Source organism: Pelodiscus sinensis, chromosome 5, assembly GCF_049634645.1.
Source record: "Pelodiscus sinensis isolate JC-2024 chromosome 5, ASM4963464v1, whole genome shotgun sequence".
Lineage (NCBI taxonomy): Eukaryota > Metazoa > Chordata > Testudines > Trionychidae > Pelodiscus > Pelodiscus sinensis.
The window spans coordinates 56,188,061-56,207,349 of record NC_134715.1 but is presented as its reverse complement, the minus strand read 5'-3'; the positions used below and the strand labels follow the sequence as shown (position 1 = coordinate 56,207,349).

The 19,289-nt window shown below is 40.0% G+C and overlaps 1 protein-coding gene across 13 annotated transcripts in view; it reads right to left on the bottom strand.

Annotated features, from left to right (window-relative positions):
- Window positions 1–19,289, bottom strand: part of TMEM131L (transmembrane 131 like) — a 121,059-nt gene that overhangs the window by 52,427 nt on the left and 49,343 nt on the right. For 12 of the 13 annotated variants that reach the window (XM_075930079.1, XM_075930083.1, XM_075930082.1 and 9 more), the window contains 5 exons: window positions 18,684–18,752; window positions 16,963–17,086; window positions 15,343–15,459; window positions 11,838–11,948; window positions 1,143–1,220 (listed from right to left, as the gene is read on the bottom strand). In XM_075930079.1, coding sequence (XP_075786194.1) covers window positions 1,143–1,220; window positions 11,838–11,948; window positions 15,343–15,459; window positions 16,963–17,086; window positions 18,684–18,752 — 499 coding nt within the window. The remainder of the gene's footprint in view (window positions 1–1,142; window positions 1,221–11,837; window positions 11,949–15,342; window positions 15,460–16,962; window positions 17,087–18,683; window positions 18,753–19,289) is intronic. The other variant, XM_075930087.1, reaches the window with a different exon arrangement.

Here is a 19,289-nt window from a genome sequence, read left to right as displayed (position 1 = left end):
TAATACATAATAAAAAGCATTCAAATGACACTAAAGGTTAAGCCTCAAAAGAATCCCAACGCAACAGGAAATGTAAAACATTTTCATTTGTGAAGTCCTTCACTCTGAATAAGGTGGGGAACCTTCACATTGGGCAACAGTGTCCAATCACCGGGACTGACAGAAAGAGTGCCCAGCTGACCTTAAAGAGCTTGGTGAGGTATTAAGTAAGAGAAGCAATCTGGATCTCGGACTTCTCACAGCCTTGTGGATCACCACATTTGGAGATGGACCCACAAGTGAACCAGGAGCCAGTGCAGAGATCTGAGCACAGGTGTTATGCGTTCTTCACATTCCAGCTACATTCTGCACGATCTGTTTCTTCTATGTGAACTTCAGAGGTAGCAGTAATTCGAATGCATTACAGTACAGTAGTCAAGTGTTGAGAGGAGAACGAAGGTGATGACTATTACAATATTTGTAATAAAGAGAAATGGCTGCAGTCTCTCGGACAGCCATAGCTGTTGAAAGGTGTCACTGACAACTATTGAGAGTCGAGGGGGTCTTCTCAGATAACAAGACTGTGAACCAATGCTGATTTACTACATAAGCATATATAATAAAATAGAATTTAATAACAGACCTGAGGCTTTCACTACCTCCATAGCTGAGAAAAGTCTCTCAATGGGCGATGTGATATTAATGTGATTTCCCTACAAAAGGCAGTTCCTAGGCAACAGAATTTGTTGTTTCTTAAGCAATGAACTTGCTTTCCCTTAGTCGTACTTTGTAGTAAGGGTATGTTTCAAAGCCCTTTGAAAATAGGGCATAGGCTGTCTAGATAGCAGCTGCTTATTTAACTGTTTGTTTTTTTTAATTCGAGCAGGTCAAAAATGGTGAACAAAATAATTGGGGGGGGGCCGCTGAAATTTGAGTTGTTTCAAAATTTTGAACGGCTCTATTTATTCTATTTAAGGTGCTTAAAACCTGTAGTTCTCTGATTTGCTCTTCAGCATATTTAAAAGTATTCATCAGAATATACTTTATATAATGTTAGAGTTTTCCTTTAAGATAAAATGTTTACTATGGGAACAAAGGTAGACACATTTTTATACCTAAAACCTAGGTCAATGTTCCATGAAAGTAAAATGTACATGATATACCTTAAGTTGCTGGCACACATTGTTATGTAAACTGCATTCAAGATGAACTTTTAAGAGACTGGTATTTGTAGTTTCTGCCTAGAAAAAGTAAAAATAAAGACAACAGATGAAAGAGTGATTTAACAGATTCCATCCAGACAAATCTGGCCCAAAGTTTACATTTTGTAAGGCCAATAAAACTATTCACATTACATTTCTATTGAGATACCAAAAGATACGGTATTTTTTCTCCAGAACGTAGGCTTCTGAAAGCCAAACTTTTCCAAAAAATCTAACATTTTCATTTGTTTTTTTTAAAGCATAAATCTAAAACACTGATTACATGCAATATATGCCACCCAAAAACTGCACTACTGAGAACTCTAAGTGAAAACGCACTATAAATGAATGTGAAGTTGACTTCATTATTTTCATTTTACTAGCTGAAGGAAACACAAAAGGCAAACCAACAATACAGTGAAAAAAATGGCAATGTAGTCATTTTCGTTCCTTTTCAATACAATGTACTGTCTGACAGGAACATCATCAAAGAGATAAATTAAAAAATAGTAATTTGATTACTCTTTTTGGATTATACGGAAGCCAACGCTCACTGCTCAATGATGAGGATCTTATTCACATCAAACAATTATTCATCATCATCATCAAACATTTTATACAGCAGCAATACATGATGTACTCTTACAAATCTTATGTTCCTACCCAATTTTCCCCTACAATGTCTTTTTATATACAATTAAGGCTTACTTCCTTTGTTTTCCTGTATAAGTTCTTTGCTGTTTGTACAATGAAAAACTGCTGCTAGGTCAAATTTGTGGTTAGATTTCCTGAATGCAGCCCTGATGTTCAGGCCTCACATCAAGACAAAGAAATAAAATAACACAACACCACAAAAATTATTTGTTGCTTCACCTTTTTATTGATTTGAAAGAGGAAATGAATATGTTTGTCAGCTTGTAAAATATTTATGCAGTATCACTGTCTAAAACCAGACATAATGCATTTTAGCTACATTAAAGATTGTCTTAGTTTGTCATACCATCCATAATAATTCTGCGCTTCCCTTGATCGGTGATTGCCAATCATGCCAAATTACATGGATGATTTTTGGACTAATTTAAAATCACAGTCAATTGTTCATTTGTGACTTCACTCAAATTTGAATCAGCAGCTTCAAAGGTGCAAGAAGCCAGTGAAATCCACTAATCCATTTCCTTTAAAAAAGCTGAAATAATTTGAAGTTGAAAGAATCAGAACTGAGAACGAAATGTTAAAAGATGTTATAACGTAATGCATACTTTATCTCTGATGAGTTTTTGTATATAAACGTCACAAGAAATCTATTCCATTATTTGCTCAGGGAAGAGAGGTGCATTTAAAATCGTGAAAGAAACACAATCATGAGGAGACACTTTGAAGTCTTTTTCTACAGTTAAGATGGTAGTGACTGTTTTATCGCATAGTCAAATCACCACTGCATAAAGCTTCTTTTATAATGTGATATGTGACTGCATAAGAGCACAACAAAAGAAAAAGTCAACATGATTTCTTTGATATTAACCCACTTAATATAGCAAAGATTGCAGAATCCCACAAGAGGGAGTTCTAACACCTCCAATGATTAAACACATAATTTAAAAAACAATTTAAAAAAGCTCTCTTTCTAGCATAGGCTCCCTTGAGGAATGGCAGTCTCAACTAATTCATCTTTTTGTTTTTTCTCAATTTCACTCTTTTTTGTCCTGATCAAATTATACAAGTAAATCAGGCACCAAAAACCAAGATGTACACCATTAATTAACCTCCCATAACTATTACTGCAATAGATTGTAATGGACTGATCAATTGTGGAGCCTCTGACAGTCTATTTCAGTCTCAGGCCAGGGCTGCCAATCCTCACGGTTTAGCAAAAAGTCTGACGGCTTTGGACTTCAACTCTCGGAGGCTCCTGCAGCCTACAGGTACGTCTACATTACACCCAAAGCTCGAAATAAGCTACGCAAATATTTAGAGTCAACTTTGAAATAGCTTATTTTGAAATTTGGCACTGTCCACGCAGAAATTATTTAGAAATAAATCGCTATTCCGAAACGTTCCTTACTCCTCGTGGAACAAGGTTTACAAGGATGTTGGAATAGCAAGCCAGTTATATTTTGAAATAACGGGCTTGCTCTAAAGACATGGAATAGCTATTTCGGGATACATTGGGTATCCCAAAAAAGCTCCGAAGCATAGATGGAGCCTCACTGGGCTATTGCTGCTAACAGTATGGAGGCACAGAGGGGCTAAGGCAGGCCCCTTCCTTGCCCTGGCCTCGTACTGTTCCCAGAAGTGGCAAGCATGTTCCTGTGGCCCCTCGGAGTCTCTGCACACTGCTCTTGTCTGCAGACACCACCTCTGCAGCCCCCTTGTGCATTCCAACTCCCTACCCCAAGCTCAGCCCAGAACCCTTCCCACACCCCAACCCAAATTACCATGCAAAGTGACACTGAGCCGAAAGCCAGATCAAGAAATAGCGATTATAGGGGCCTCAAACTGTCCTGTGCTTTAAAAGTAAAAGCTTACTTTGGTTCCACCTATCTGTGTCAGTGCGCCTTCTCACAAATGAAGATGATCAAATCCAAGTATCACACCCACCTGCTCATCTGCAGGACTTCATTTAATTAATTATTTCAAATCACAACCTGCCTTTCAAGACACTGGCAGGCAACGTACAGTCACAAGTGCCACACTGAGACTCCGTAAATATGGAAAATGTATAATTATGTCTATCAAGGATTTGATCTCAGCTTTATATAACAAACTGTTATTTCTGCATTTTCTTTGAGGCAGATCCTGGATTGCACTTAAATTCAAAAAGTGATCTTGTGTTTAAAAAGGTTGGAGACTACTGTATGACTGGCAGTGGGCTTATGTGAGAAGACATTTACAAGTCAAGAAATTGGTCTGATAAACCTTTTCCAATGTAGATTTCCCTTCTGAATCTTCCTGGGGAGAATTTTTCCCCCCACTAGCCTACACCACTACTTCATGCATTCTTTTTCTTTGCTCAGAGTGCTTGGTCAGTTAAGATGCATTCATATTTTCTCTAGATAAAGGTCAACCAACTGTAATACTCTGACTTAAGTTTTTCTATAGTTTTGTTAGAACCACTTCTCTCTCTACTTGGAGCAAAGAGCATTTTATGTCTCAGTCTTATACCTTTGCTTCACAGTTTAGCCCTCTTTGTTATTTTGGAGGTTTCTCATGTCATGCTCCATGTCTCTTTCCCATTATATATCAAATGTGATTTAATTTCTAGAATGAAGTTTACTGTAAGCCCATAAATCAGGGACTAGGTGATGAAGTGAGTATTACGAAAGCCCTACATGCTTTAAGAAACATTTATCCTTAATAGGAGTAGGATTCAAAAGATGAATTATAATTGTCCCAGATTTCTTGACTTGTCAATGGAATGTTGACTTGTCAATGGAATTTTATATCTGGCTCCACTTTTACATATGAATTTCATGCCATCCAATCTAGATTTTAAATGCCTTGGAACAGAGAATTCCCGCTATCCTTTTGTAGCCCACAATTGCTAGGAGCTCAGTAGTCAAGTAGCCCCGTTTGGTGCATCAGTCAACCAATCCCAATTATAATGGTTTTGAATGCTGGAATTTGGTATTTTAAATGAGTGAAGCTATTACTTAAAAAAAAAAAAGAAAAAAGAAAGAAAGAAAAATTCCAAAATATAGCTGTATTTTTTGTTTATCTGCTCTCTACAGGGATTTTTTTAATGTACAAAGATAACTGCAGAGAAGAAAAGGTTCTTCATTCTGCTATGACAAACAATATACAGTGCCTGTCAAGACAATCCTCTTACATCAGGATTTGCCAAAGTCGAAACATTTTGTGGAAATGCTTCAATTTTCACAAAATTTTGTCAGAAGCCAGACAGGGTTCCAATGGAAACCTGTCTAGTTTCCTACCAGCATGCCTGCGTGGCCCCTGGGCAGCACACATGATGGGCAGCTGGAAGGTCCTAAAAATCCCAGCTCCAAAGCTTTTAGGCTCTTCAGCAGCCTGGACTCATGGGAAGCCTACCAGGATAGGTGCCTCAGAGTCAGGGCTCCTAGTAGGACTGGGTGGAAAACTGTAATTCCCTTTCATGGAGAATTCTGACATTTTTGGTTCGCTTTGTGAATTGAAATCAAATTTTGAAATCCTCCATTCAACTCCAACACACAAATATTAAAGGCCACACGGTCTTTAATAAAGGGCCATTTGAACACTGGTATATTTTGGAAATTCTAAGCTTCCTATTAGTTTGTAAAAATGTAATTAGACACAATTTATTCTCATTAACTTCTACGGGGGGAAGGGAAATTATGGATATTTGATGAAGCAGTTTGCTATTATGGACATTTTGTTTTACTCTAAATATTGTATTGAATATACGGGGATAGAAGATTACAAAAAAATTGTATAAGCAAGAAGCAACTAGTCTAATAATAATAATAATTTCCAACAACACCTTCAGTTTACTAAAAAAAGACATTTTTAATGGTAATATTAATAAGAACATAAGAACGGCCGTACGGAGTCAGACCAAAGGTCCATCTAGCCCAGTATCCTGTCTGCTGACAGTGGCCAGCACCAGGTGCCCCAGAGAGGGTGGACCGAAGACAATGATCAAGCGATTTGTCTCCTGCCATCCCTCTCCAGCCTCTGACAAACAGAGGCCAAGGACACCATTTTATCCCCTGGCTAATAGCCTTTTATGAACCTAACCTCCATGAAATTATCTAGCTTCTCTTTAAAATCTATTATAGTCCTAGCCTTCAGAGCCTCCTCTGGCAAGGAGTTCCACAGGTTGACTACACGCTGTGTGAAGAAGAACTTTCTTTTATTAGTTTTAAACCTGCTACCCATTAATTTCTTTTGGTGTCCTCTCGTTCTCCTATTTAGGAAACTAATAAATAATTTTTCTTTATCTGCCCTCTCCACACCACTCATGATTTTATATACCTCTGTCATATCCCCCCCCTCAGTCTCCTCTTTTCTAAACTGAAAAGACCCAGTCACTTTAACCTCTCCTCATATGGGACCCGTTCCAAACCCCTAATCATTTTAGTTGCCCTTTTCTGAACCCTTTCCAAGGCCAATGGGAAGGTGGGAAAGGGGATAAAGAGAGAGGAAGAGATGTTCAGGGGTGGAGAGAGAGGAAGAATGCTGATGTACAAAGAGAAAAGAATAGAACTGAGTAAGAATAAAAATGATTACAAATCTTCAAGTGTCTTCTTGGTAAGCACCAAGCAGAGATGGTACAGAGAGAGAAACCTTTAAAGAAAGAGCAAGGGATTGGATCAACTCTCATAGGGTATGTCTACACTACCCCCCTAGTTCGAACTAGGGGGGTAATGTATGCATACCGAACTTGCTAATGAAGCCCGGGATTTGAATTTCCCAGGCTTCATTAGCATAAAGCCGGCGCCGCCATTTTTAAAAGCCGGCTAGTGCGAACCCCGTGCCGCGCGGCTACACGCGGCACGGACTAGATAGTTCGGATTAGGCTTCCTAATCCGAACTATCTGTACACCTCGTTCCACGAGACGTACAGATAGTTCGGATTAGAAGCCTAATCCGAACTATCTAGTCCGTGCCGCGTGTAGCCGCGCGGCACGGGGTTCGCACTAGCCGGCTTTTAAAAATGGCGGCGCCGGCTTTATGCTAATGAAGCCCGGGAAATTCAAATCCGGGGCTTCATTAGCAAGTTCGGTATGCATACATTACCCCCCTAGTTCGAACTAGCGGGGTAGTGTAGACATACCCATAAAGGTTTACAGTTTCTACTTAAAATTATTATATTCTGATAATTCTGTAAAACAAACAAACAAAAATGAGCCGGGTGGTTCTGAGTAATAATAGTCACCTCAGTGAAGAATATGTTTCCCCATCCAAAGAAAGGATCAGACTGTTAGCTGGACAGCTTTCAAAATACTGATCAACCACCAGAGGGAATGTGTGCAGCTTGGGCATAATTTTCCTCTATGTCCACAACCCACCCTAGAGAGGTCCTCACTTAGACTCTGATTCTGCAAACATTTGCACAGAGATGTGCTTGCTGGATCAAGGCTATGCTGTTCAAACTCCCTCCCTCCAAGGCGTTTAGCTTTAATCATAAATAAAAACAATGCCATACAATAAGCTTCCTCTGTGAGCTTGGTTGCAACTGGGATTTTCCTTTAGGATATCCTCTATCTTAAATGCCTCATTCCATATTCCAAAAGAGATATCCCCCCTCTCTCATTTTATCCAACGTGGTGGTGTTAGCAAGCTATACGTGTCACAATAATTCAGCAGAATTTCTGCATCTTTCTCCAGTACGGGTGAACAGAAGAGCCCTGCCATCATGTTACATTCCTTCCCTCACACAAGCAAGGCTGAGAAATTGATTGCCTTTGGATTCCCCAATCCATCCTCACAGGACATACCTTCTGAAGTATTATGCTCCTGCCAGTACTGGATCCTGCCTGCATGCAGTGTTTCCTATGCCTCTGGTCCATCTCCTTCACCTTGAGGGTCATCAGGAGAGCAGGAAAGTACTACCACTCTTTTCCCAAGGCAAATGGACAAAATAATAAGCAAGACATACCTCCCTTTGTTCACTCATCCAACAACCATCTCTAATGTCATCCTCTGTACATTTGTAGAGTGCTGCCCACTATGGGGCAGCACAGATGACCCAAACCAGTTCTGCTGCCTGTAGTGGCTTAGTTGTGCCAAAACCCTTTTGCATGAACATGGGGGCAGAGCCTGAGTACAAGAGGCTGCTCGTTGCTCCTCCTTCTAATTTCACAACAACCAACCACCACCAGGGGGTCTGGGACCCTGTGACTATAGCCAGACCACATTGTCTCCCACTAACATAATCTATACAAGGAAACTGGAAATAATATAATAATAATATATAATAATATGGTCTTAGAAATAAAAGGTAATTAAGAAAGAGAAACACAAACAACATGTGCCACATAACAAGACCTGTCCATGTTTCATTTTTGTGTCAGGCAGAGGAAGGTCATATTTTTAGCCAATTAACTTTGACATTACCCCTTAAAGTTGTAGAAATACACAGCTGAGACAAGTATCAGAGGGGTAGCCGTGTTAGTCTGGATCTGCAAAAGTGACAAGGAGTCCTGTAGCACCTTATAGACTAACAGCTGTATTGGAGCATAAGCTTTCATGGGCAAAGACCCACTTCGTCAGATGCATCTGATGAAGTGGGTCTTTGCCCATGAAAGCTTATGCTCCAATACATCTGTTAGTCTATAAGGTGCTACAGGACTCCTTGTTGCTACAGCTGAGAAACACATTCTCCTGATCTCATTCTTTAAAAATAAACACAGAAGACGGCTAGTGCAGTTCAGTGGATATGATCCATTTTGTAATTGTTTTTGTCCATGAATAACAAAGCTTGTAAATCCATTTTTATTTGTCAATCACACACCCAGTCTCAACATATGCTCATAAAATCACTCCTCTCCCTCCCACAACTGCTATTCCCCAAATATCTGTTGGTTACAGTACGTACACCTAATTTCAGGGGCTCCCATTCCTCACTATGGGCTTCATTCAGAGCTCGCAGTAGACAAAGGGAAGATTCCCATCACTTCAAATGACTCTGGATCAGGGATATTTAAAAGAGGGTGACATGCACCTCTGGGGTTGACAACATTTTTGGAGACAATTTTCTATGGGATAAAATCCCAAAGAGTATATGTCCCTATCATGGGCAGATCTTGCCTAATTGCCTCTGACAGGTATTTGAGGAGTCTGGGGTTTGTTTGGTTTTTTTTTGGGGGGGGGGGGGGGGTGAATGCTTTGGCAACACTCATATAGCTTGTCGTGCCAATAAAGGCTCACTGCATTTAATTTTGCTCACAGTCTAAAGCAGGACAGTGATATGATTCTAGGACTCCTGGATATTTACACAAAGAGATCAGCTTTAGTTAGCAGAACTTAAACAATATAGAACAAAACACTTACAACTTTGTACTATGTACAAGACAGACTCCAGAACACTCTAGTGACACAAAAGCATATTTCTGCACTACCATGCAGAGAGAATAATGATATACAGTAAACTTCCAATAATCCGGCACCTTTAGGACCCAGGGGGTGCCGGATTATCAGAAATGCTGGACTATCAGAAGGGGGGGCTATGAGGGGTCTAGCCGCAGACCCCTCATAGCCCCCCCTTCCGATAGTCCGGCTCTGCCCCAGGCATCCCTGATTCAGCCGCTGCTGGTCAGCTTCAGCAGCGGCTGAATCAGGGACGCCTGCAGCAAAGCAGCTGGAGTGCTGCCGGGTTAGTCCGGTAGCGCCGACCCTTGGCGTGGCGAGACCAACCCGGAAGCACCCCAGCTGCTCTTGGGGACGCCTGGGGCAGAGCAGCTGGGGTGCTGCCGGGTTGGTCCCGCAGCACCACTCCTTGGCACTACTGGACCAACCCGGCAGCACCCCAGCTGCTCTGCCCCAGGCGTCCTGATTCAGCTGCTGCTGAAACTGATCAGCGGCTGACTCCAGGAAGCCAGAGGCAGAGCTGCTCTGCCTCGGGCTTCCTGGAGTCAGCCGCTGGTCAGTTTCAGCAGCAGCTGAATCAGGACGCCTGGGACAGAGCAGCTGGGGGGCTGCCGGATTGGTCTCACAGCGCCAAGGGTTGGCGCTACCAGACCAACCCGGCAGCACCCCAGCTGCTCTGTCCCACGTGTCCCCAAGTCAGCTGCTGCTGAAACTGATCAGGGGCTGATTCCAGGAAGCCCGAGGCAGAGCAACTCTGCCTCGGGCTTCCTGGAGTCAGCTGCTGATCAGTTTCAGCAGGGGCTGAATTGGGGGACAGCTGGGGTGCTGCCGGGTTGGTCCAGCAGCCCCTAGGGGCAGCACTATGGTACCTACCCGGCAGCACTCCAGCTGCTCTTCCCCCAGCTTCCCAGATGCAGCCGCTGGTCAGTTTTAGCAGCAGCTGAATCGAGGAAGCTGGGGGCAGAGCAGCTCCAATGGTCCGGCTGCCCGGAGCACTTCCGGGTTCCTGATGGTGCCGGATCATCAGGAGTGCCGGACCATCAGATGCTGGACCATCGGAGTTTTACTGTAGTACCAATCACAAACTTCTTTCCAGGGTAATGGAAAAAGGGAATTTTCCTCATTATAGAGTAATAAGGATGACTGTTGCTCCCCCAAATCCCTCTACACAGGAATACAGACAATAAAGAGGAACAGGAGAAAAGAACAATATTTCCCTCCTAAATTCTGACAATACCTGACATCAGCCAACTATTTAGAGGTGATGCTGAACAATGTTAAAAAATGTTCAAAACCAAAGTAGTGAAAAAGAAGCTCATTCTTGCCTCCTTCATGACACATTACTGAGATTAAAGAAGTCTTTGTTCTTTACAAGAACACGAGAGAAAACACTACAGAAAAATTAGAGAAGCAAAGCTCACTACTTAAAAAGAAAAATGTTGACAGAATATATGAAGAGACCAATGATTAGATCTGACAGAGAAAGAGGATTCTGTTTGAGGCAGAAAATAATTATAATGAGGCCTCACCTGCACATCTTACCGACAACTAATTTAAGTATCAAAATTTCAGGCATTTTGGAAGATTTCAAATACTTTTACAGGAAACAATTTATAACATAAAAATCCTTAACCATGAAAGCAAAAGGAATTGTGCTTATGACTCCTTTTTTGTTTTGATTTTTAATTACTTAAAAAGAGCTTTGAAAGGCTTTCCCTCCCCTTCTTTTTATTTTTACTATAAATTGAGATTCTGTCTAGCATAAAGACATATTAAAGCAACAACTGTAGAACTAACCAAACAATAATAGCACAAGTATAAAGAGTGTGAAAGTGGAGCAACTGAGTAGGGAAAGTATGTTTAGTTCAGGCTATTTAAAACTGTTTGTTTTTGTTAAACCTTGTTTAACATCAATGTTGGCCAGTTTACAACCACCATTCCTTTAATTGTAGTGGTTAGCTAATAAAGGCCCGTTTGTGACTTGCAAGAGGTCTTTAGCAAAACTAGGTAAGGTCAGAGTTCATATTCCTGATTTTTTAAGTAATAAGTGGGGAAAAAAATCTTTACATGGCAAAACCCCAATTTTTTAAAATAATCCTCTGCAGAACACTTTTGTGACTTGCAAGAGGTCTTTAGCAAAACTAGGTAAGGTCAGAGTTCATATTCCTGATTTTTTAAGTAATAAGTGGAGAAAAAATCTTTACATGGCAAAACCCCAATTTTTTAAAATAATCCTCTGCAGAACACTTTTAAACTTACCTGCTCTTTAGATGGCTATAAAGGGTAATCATATAAACAACTGTTCATGCCAATCTTTTTAAACTTAATCTTTACCCCTTGTGTTGTAATTCCTACCATAACATTACTGTACCACTGCACAGAAACCACACAATGAGACTATTAAGAGAAAGTGAGATCGACTTTCAAAGCGATATGCAAAAATCTTTTTAAAACCTCACCATCTCAAGTGGAACACATTTAAAGTCAAAATTTGAAAAAAAATATTTGTTTGCTAGCCATACAAGTTTTCTTCAATATGTTTTTATTTACATACCTGAAAATAAAAATGTAAGTTCCTGTATTTTTAAGTTTATTAATGTTGGTTTTCTTTTTAAATGAATACTGTACCAGTGTTTGTGAAATCTGGATGTTCTGGATACGTGGAAGCAGTAAACAGGTCTTCACTAGCTGCTTGTTAGAATCTTCTGAAGGAGTTCCCATAGATCCCATTCCAAAGACCTGTTGAAAAACAGGATATTATTCCAACATTTCATATTTATCAGCAACCATGAAACTATTTTGCTAGTAGGTCCTATTCAACTTACTTATAAATGATCTATAGAAAGGAAGGAATAAACAGTGAGGTGGCAAAATTTGCAGATGATACCAAACTGCTCAAGATAGTTAACACCAAGGCAGACTGTGAAGAGCTTCAAAACGATCTCACCAAACTAAGGGTATGTCTAGACTACATTGTTTTTTCGAAAAAACTGCCCTTTTTTCAAAAAAAGCTTCACCTGCATCCACACTGCAATTGCGTTCTTTCAAAATTAAATCGAAAGAACACCGGGAGGGGTTCGACATTGGTGCTCCTCAAATTACGAGGAAGAACGTCTTTTTCAAAAGAGCTCTTTTGAAAAAAAGGCGTGTGAGGATGCAGAATAGGGACATTTTTCGAAAGACGAGGCAGTGGAAAAAAGCACAGATGTCCTGGTGGCCATTCTGTGAATAGCAATCAGGGCTTTCTTTTGAGAGAGTGTCCATGCAGTCTGGACGCTCTCTTTCGAAAAAGCAGCTCGCTTTTTCGATCTGGTTTTGAGATGTGGATGCTCTCTTTCGAAAGAAGCTTTTTCTAGAAGTCTAGACATATCCTAAGCGATTGGGCAACAAAATGGCAAATGAAATTTAATGTTGATAAATGTAAAGTAATGCACACTGAAAAAAAAATCCCAACTATACATACAATATGATGGGGAGTAATTTGGCTACAGCTACTCAAGAAAGAGATCTTGGAGTCATTGTAAATAGTTCTCTGAAAACATCCACTCAGTGTGCAGAGGCAGTCAAAAAAGCAAATAGAATGTTAGGAATTATTATAAAAGGGATAGAGAATAAAAAGAGAATATCTTATTGCCTCTATCTAAAACCATAATATGTCCACATCTTGAATACTGTGTACAGATGTGGTCTCCTCATCTCAAAAAAGATATATTAGCATTGGAAAAGGTTCAGAAAAGGCCAATAAAAATTATTAGGGGTTTGAACGGCTCCCATATGAAGAGAGATCAAAAAGACTTGGGCTTTTCAACTTAGAGAAGAGGAGACGAAGGAGGGATATGATAGAAGACTATAAAATCATGACTGGTGTGGAAAAAGTGAATAAGGAAAAGTTATTTACCTATTCCCACAATATAAGAACTAGGGATCACCAAATGAAATTAATAGGTAGCAGATTTAAAACAAATAAAAGGAAGTTTTTCTTCACTCAGTTCAGTCAACCCCTGGAACTCCTTGTCAGAGGATGTGGTGAAGACTAGGACTTTAACAGGGTTCAAAAAAGAGCTAGACAGATTCAGAGGTTAGCTCCATCAATGGCTATTAGCCAGAATGGGTAGGAACGGTGCCCCTAGCCTCTGTCTGAAAATGGGTGACAAGGGAGGGATCGTGTGAAAATTTCTTGTTGTGTTCCCTCCCTTTGGGGCATCTGGTATCGGCCACTGTTGGCAGACAGAATACTGGGGTAAATGGACTGTTGGTCTGACCAAGTATGACCCTTTTTATGTTCTTAGGTCCCCAAAAAATCAACTAGCTTTTAAAATTACACATTGAAGCAAAAGTTAATGCAGCATTAAAGTGCATAGAGCTCCACTCTAAAAAGTGGCTACATTTCCCTTTGTGCATTCATTCATTAATTCATACATTGTTATGTATGCATAATAAAAGGGCACCCATCAATGTAACATGTGAGTATCTTTAAACAATGCAAAAATAGCAAACTATCTTTCAGTTAGTTGTAACAGCTGCATCATATATGTGGCTGCTGCTGCTGCTGATTCCTATGAACCACATTGTGATATCAGACGCCTCCAGACAACTTTTCTGTCAAAAAGAACATTTGGAGAACACACATTTCACACCTTCTTTACATAGAAGGAAGCAAATGAGGGAACACTGTTTTAAAATTCCATCTATACAATGTATTGTGCAGGGCTTGCTATTCATAGACAATTGAAAAAGGCAATTGAAAAAAACGGCATGGGGAATGAGTGAATTCATACTGTTGCTACTGTTATTTGGCTGAACCCTGTCGTCTTTAAAATTGTGTTAACAGAGCAGTAGTACACTGCATGCAATGTTTGTATCTTCAGATCTGAATAAGACTTTTCAAAGCAAACTTAAAATCTGCAGAGAAATGAATGAAACAAAAACATGATGAGGGCTGTAAAACTGCCAGGCTTTAATTTTTTCCACACCTATGATAATCCTCTGCACCCAATATTAAGGAAGGCTTTTTAAAGATGATTTTGCTGATTGTGTTTCAACAGGGTATTTGGAGTAGCCATAGAAGGCAAGAGTAGCACGTGAATTGACTGGTCATTTTATAAAACACCTTCCTAACACTTGTCCACAAAAAGACAAGGTGAAATGTGATGTCCATAAGAACAGCCATACTGGATCAGACCAAAGTTCCATCAAGCCCAATATCATGTTTTCTAAGAGTGACCAGTGCTAGGTGTCCCATGAACAGAATAATCAAGTCATCTCACGCCTGTCATCCATTCCCAGACTCTGACAAACAGAGGCTAGGGACACCATTCCTACCCATCCTGGCTCATAGCCATTGATGGACCTAATATCCATTAATTTACCTAGCTCTTTTTTGAACTCTGTAAGAGCAGCAACAAGTCAAGTAAATGGGAAGAGAGGCTGGCCATAAAAAAGAGTTGATAAATCAGTGTATCATTTTTCTAGCTTTCCCCACATTTCTACCAATACAATACAGCGCTATTGTGTATTATCAGGTATATTTTCAATTTAGTTGACATACATCTCATTTTGAGGTTTTTTTCCCATATCAGCCTCAGGATGACAGCGTGGGCATGTGATTCAAATAGTTATTGGGTTTTTTAATAATGGAAGAATGAATTTAAAAATTAATCAAAGAGCAGAAAAAAACAGCAAATACACATCCCTTAAGAAATATGTAGTGAATCTTCAGGTAACCAGATTAAGAGGAGTCTTCAGGTCATCAACCAGCTCATCTATCATAGTGTAGCTCAAAAGACCAGCTATACAGGACTCTGTTTCCTAAACACTTCTAATACATGTTGCATCCCAGCACACTGCATGCTATGCTGCCACATGGTTTAGAACTAACTATCTGTGGCAGGTAGACGTAGACCCCAATCCTACAAACACACATGTGCTTACCTGGATTACCAAGAGTAGTCCCAGTAATTATAGTAACATTAAGCACATACATAAATATTTCTAGGATCAGTGCCTTAGTCAACAACAAACTTTGCTCCCTTTATCCTGGTTACATTAGGAATTCAACATATTTTCAAAGTTAGATTTTTAAATTAATGTCTTTGGAGGTAATTTTTAAAGCACAAGTCAATTGAAAAGTTACCTGATATGAAAGTACTCCATGAGATGAGGTATTTATAAATAATGAACTTTCAATATTGCCTTCTTCTGTTGGCAGAAAGAGGACTCTAAAAGAAATTTTTCCCATTGCTGGAATCACCTAAAGAGACAACATAAAAGCCTGTTGCTCAATAAAGCTAATTTCAGCCCCTTCCCTCTGACATCATCGATCATCACTTTTCAATATATGAATCCAGGTGCATGAACTCCACAAATGCAGGGCCACATCCAGGGTCCCCCATCAGCTACCAATAAAGACAAGAACTGAGAGCATTAGTAACGAGCAATGTTGAGCCCAGAATTTTTAGGATAGTCAGAAGGACACTTAACAGTAGTTAGTCTTTAAAGTGCTACATAGTCCTGTATTTTGTTTCAGCTACACCAGACTAACACGGCTACATTTCTATCACTTAACAGTACACACTACAGCAACACAGTATCAATGTCCAGAACCTACTCAGTCCAACAGTCGGTTCTCTGTAGTCCAGTATACACTGTGAAGTAACAGTGAACTGAATGCATACGCTATATAATGCTTAATGAATTGAGTCAGAGTTAAGGCTGGGCATGCTGTTCGGCAACCATGTCTGAGGCTAACCCATAAAACCAGAATCAAGTTCATGTGTGGACAATCCTAACTCTTCCCCATTTATGTGGGTCTATGTCTACACTGCAGGTGTAGTGCGGTAGTTCCGGATGTATCCCAGAAAAACTCCACAATGTCCAGGGAACGCATCTGCTCTTCTGCTTTTTTTTGTGGAACAGCAGACGCGCTCTTTCAGGAGCCCTGTCTTCCTCCTCCCACAAGGAAAAAAGGCTCTTCTGAAAGAGGAGGCTTTTCCAAAATTTGGCCCAGTGTAAACGGGCCAAATTTCGGAAAAGCCTCTTCCAAAAACACAATTGGAAAAAGGTATGCAAATTGCAGAGTGCAATTTGTGTACCTTTTTCTGATAGATCACTGTAGTGTAGACATAGCCTTAGCCAAGTTCAAGCTTGTTTGCTGAGCTATTCATCCAGCGCTAGTCAAAATGCTGGTTGGCTATAATGTGGAAAAAATACCAACCCTGCAGAAGAGTGTGGGTTTTGTCAAATTATGAGCACTGAAGTGTATTTTTAAAATACTTTAAATGTTCTTAAGCTTCATACAGAAAGTTTCAGTCAAACCATTATCCTGAAGTTTGTTATTTTTGTAACTGAAATACAAAATCTTTATAAAGCATTTTATTGTAAATCTCCCTTACAAGGAATGTTCAGGACTATGCTCATGAGAATCCAAGGCTATAAACAGCTTCAGGCCTTGGAACTACTGAACACTATAGTACATATAGTAGAGTGAGATTAAACAAACCATCTTAATGATGATCTCTTTCCTTTCTGAGCTATGATAATGAGCCCCTTTAATTGCAGGCTTTTGAATTATTCGCCTTACCTGCCCAGGTATAAGTGAAACAAAAACACAAACTAACAAATATAGAAAAAATGAGTTGGGCGTAGTGAGGAAAAGCGTGGAAAAGAAGCACAGAACAGAAACTTTAGGCCAACATAAACATGAACCTTTGGCATGCTGCCACTGCATAGTTTCCAAGAGTACATCAACACTCACCCTGCTATGAACAGGAGACACATGAAAATGTCTAGTAGCTGTAAACACAGAATTCACTACAACTTCTCTATCCCTACTAGGGTTGTAAGCATACAGCATTTTAGATCTGGGCAGGCCAAGTAACCTACGGGGGGGAAAAAACAGAAAGCTTTACTGATTTTAAAAACATTTGTAATTTGCAAGAAAAATCAACAAATATTGCTTTTATTAACCATTTATCAGCTTAAAATATTTTTAAGCTTACACAACCCAAAATTTGCCCTTTAAAGTATAAGGAAAAATAAATGACATTGAAACATATCGGTTACACATAGCAAAAACCACAGTGTCACTAACAGTTTGTGAAACATATCTAGAGTCGTCAGTTTGTTTTGTTTTGTTTTGTTTTAAACTTACTGAGTACATATTTTTGAGGAAACTAATACATTATGCTTAAGGGTTGCAATGCTTTGCTGGGTCAGTTGACAAAATGACTCTCTGAGACCTTATATTTTTGGTAAAAAGTTAGAAAGCTGTTTCTGATGAGACATTCTGTGCTTCTTCTGGAACATTCCTTCAGCTCACAAGGGGATTGTGCTTTCTGATAACTGTTGGGATAAAGTAGCTAATCATCCTTTAAAAGCTTTCCTCTAGCCAAAACTGAAGCAGCAAAGAAACCATTATAGATGCTATCAATGCATTTGTTATTCTTTTCTTTCTGAGAGTTCATTTCTTTAATCTTGTCCCACAACAAGCCCGCTCCCATATCTACAGTGGCAACTTAGGTCATAGAGGGTGTGTCTAGACTAAAGGGTTTTGTCGACAAAAGTGGACTTTTGTCGACAAAACTATACCTGTGTCTACACTGCTGCTGAGTTCTGTCGACATAACGTTGACAGAACTCAGCAGTTTTCTCGATGGCTGTAAACCTGATTCTATGAGGAATAATGCCTGTTCTGTCGACAGAAGGCATTATTGCATCTACACGGTCATGTCGACAAAGCGGTTTGCTTTGTCGATAGAACTGGCTGTAGTCTAGACACTCTTTGTCGACAGATGCTTTGTCGACAGTATCTGTAGTCTAGACGTATCCTAAGAGAACAAACAGTCAATGGTATGAGCCCATTTGGTACAGCTACAAGAATTACCTACAAATGCTGTTTACTCAATGCTCACTGGTTTCCTGTCTACAATCACCCATCCTCCTTCTGACATTGTGTTCTTTTCCGAACCTTGAACCTACCAGTTTCATCCAACCCCCAATGATCAATGTTCCTCAAACCCAGGAAATTTACTGCAGTCAAATGAGTGAGTCATATTGCTCATGATTTGGGAGCAATGAACTGAGTACCTACATGCTTTGTCTATACTATTCTTTTTCTTTAAAAATTCCTTTTAACAACACTAGCCTGGCTAGATCAGTGGGACAGAAACAGACTCCTGGTGCACAAAGATGTCTGTGTTTTCACTACGACTTGCTCTGAACTACATTGCTAGGCAGCTGGAAGGAGAAGAGCTGCTGGGAGCGGGGACCTTGTCTGGAGATGCACTCAATAGGACCCCGTGCCTGGGGATCTTTCTAGAGAGCTCACTATGATGATTTCCTTCCTTTGAGACCCCTGTTGTAGAACCACCCATGAAAAGGAATGATCTGGGCCAGTGCGCTTTCATTCCAAACTGGCCCCAATACAGTAACCTTCCCCTTGATTATTAATTAGAGAGCAATAATTTTAGATACTCACTGCATTCCAAAATGCAGAACTGAAGGATGAAAATATAAGGCCTTCCCATTAGGCATCTTTGCTGAGAAGCTGAAAAAGAAAAAAAAAATAACAATGGATAGTTAGTTGACATTCTATTTTGAACTTGAGGCAGATTGCTACCTAAAAACGCACATGACACTTGTTCTCATTAAGTGTGTTAATAATGATGTGCTCTCTTAATTTAACTCCCAAGCAACGTACCATCTATTTTTTTCCATCCATGGAGGGACTACATTTTGTTATGTGCACCATGGCAACTGCAGATGTGCACTATCAGATGGCCATTATCTGAATCTCTCTTGCATGGCTGCCCAAGTGCTCAGCTTACAGGGAACACCTTTCCCAAGGACACTGTTCCATGACTTTTCATAAATCCTGTGTAGAGTTGCACTAGCCACACTTTTATAAGATTTCTGAGACATGGAATATACTGGCAATCACTATGAGTGAAATGACTACTCACGCTAAAATATTTCTTCCCTGCAGAAGAGAATTTGAATGAAATCACCACAAGGACTGTGACACCATACTTACATTATCCACCATTATTTCAATAGCAAATCCTGGATTTACAGATATTGCTTT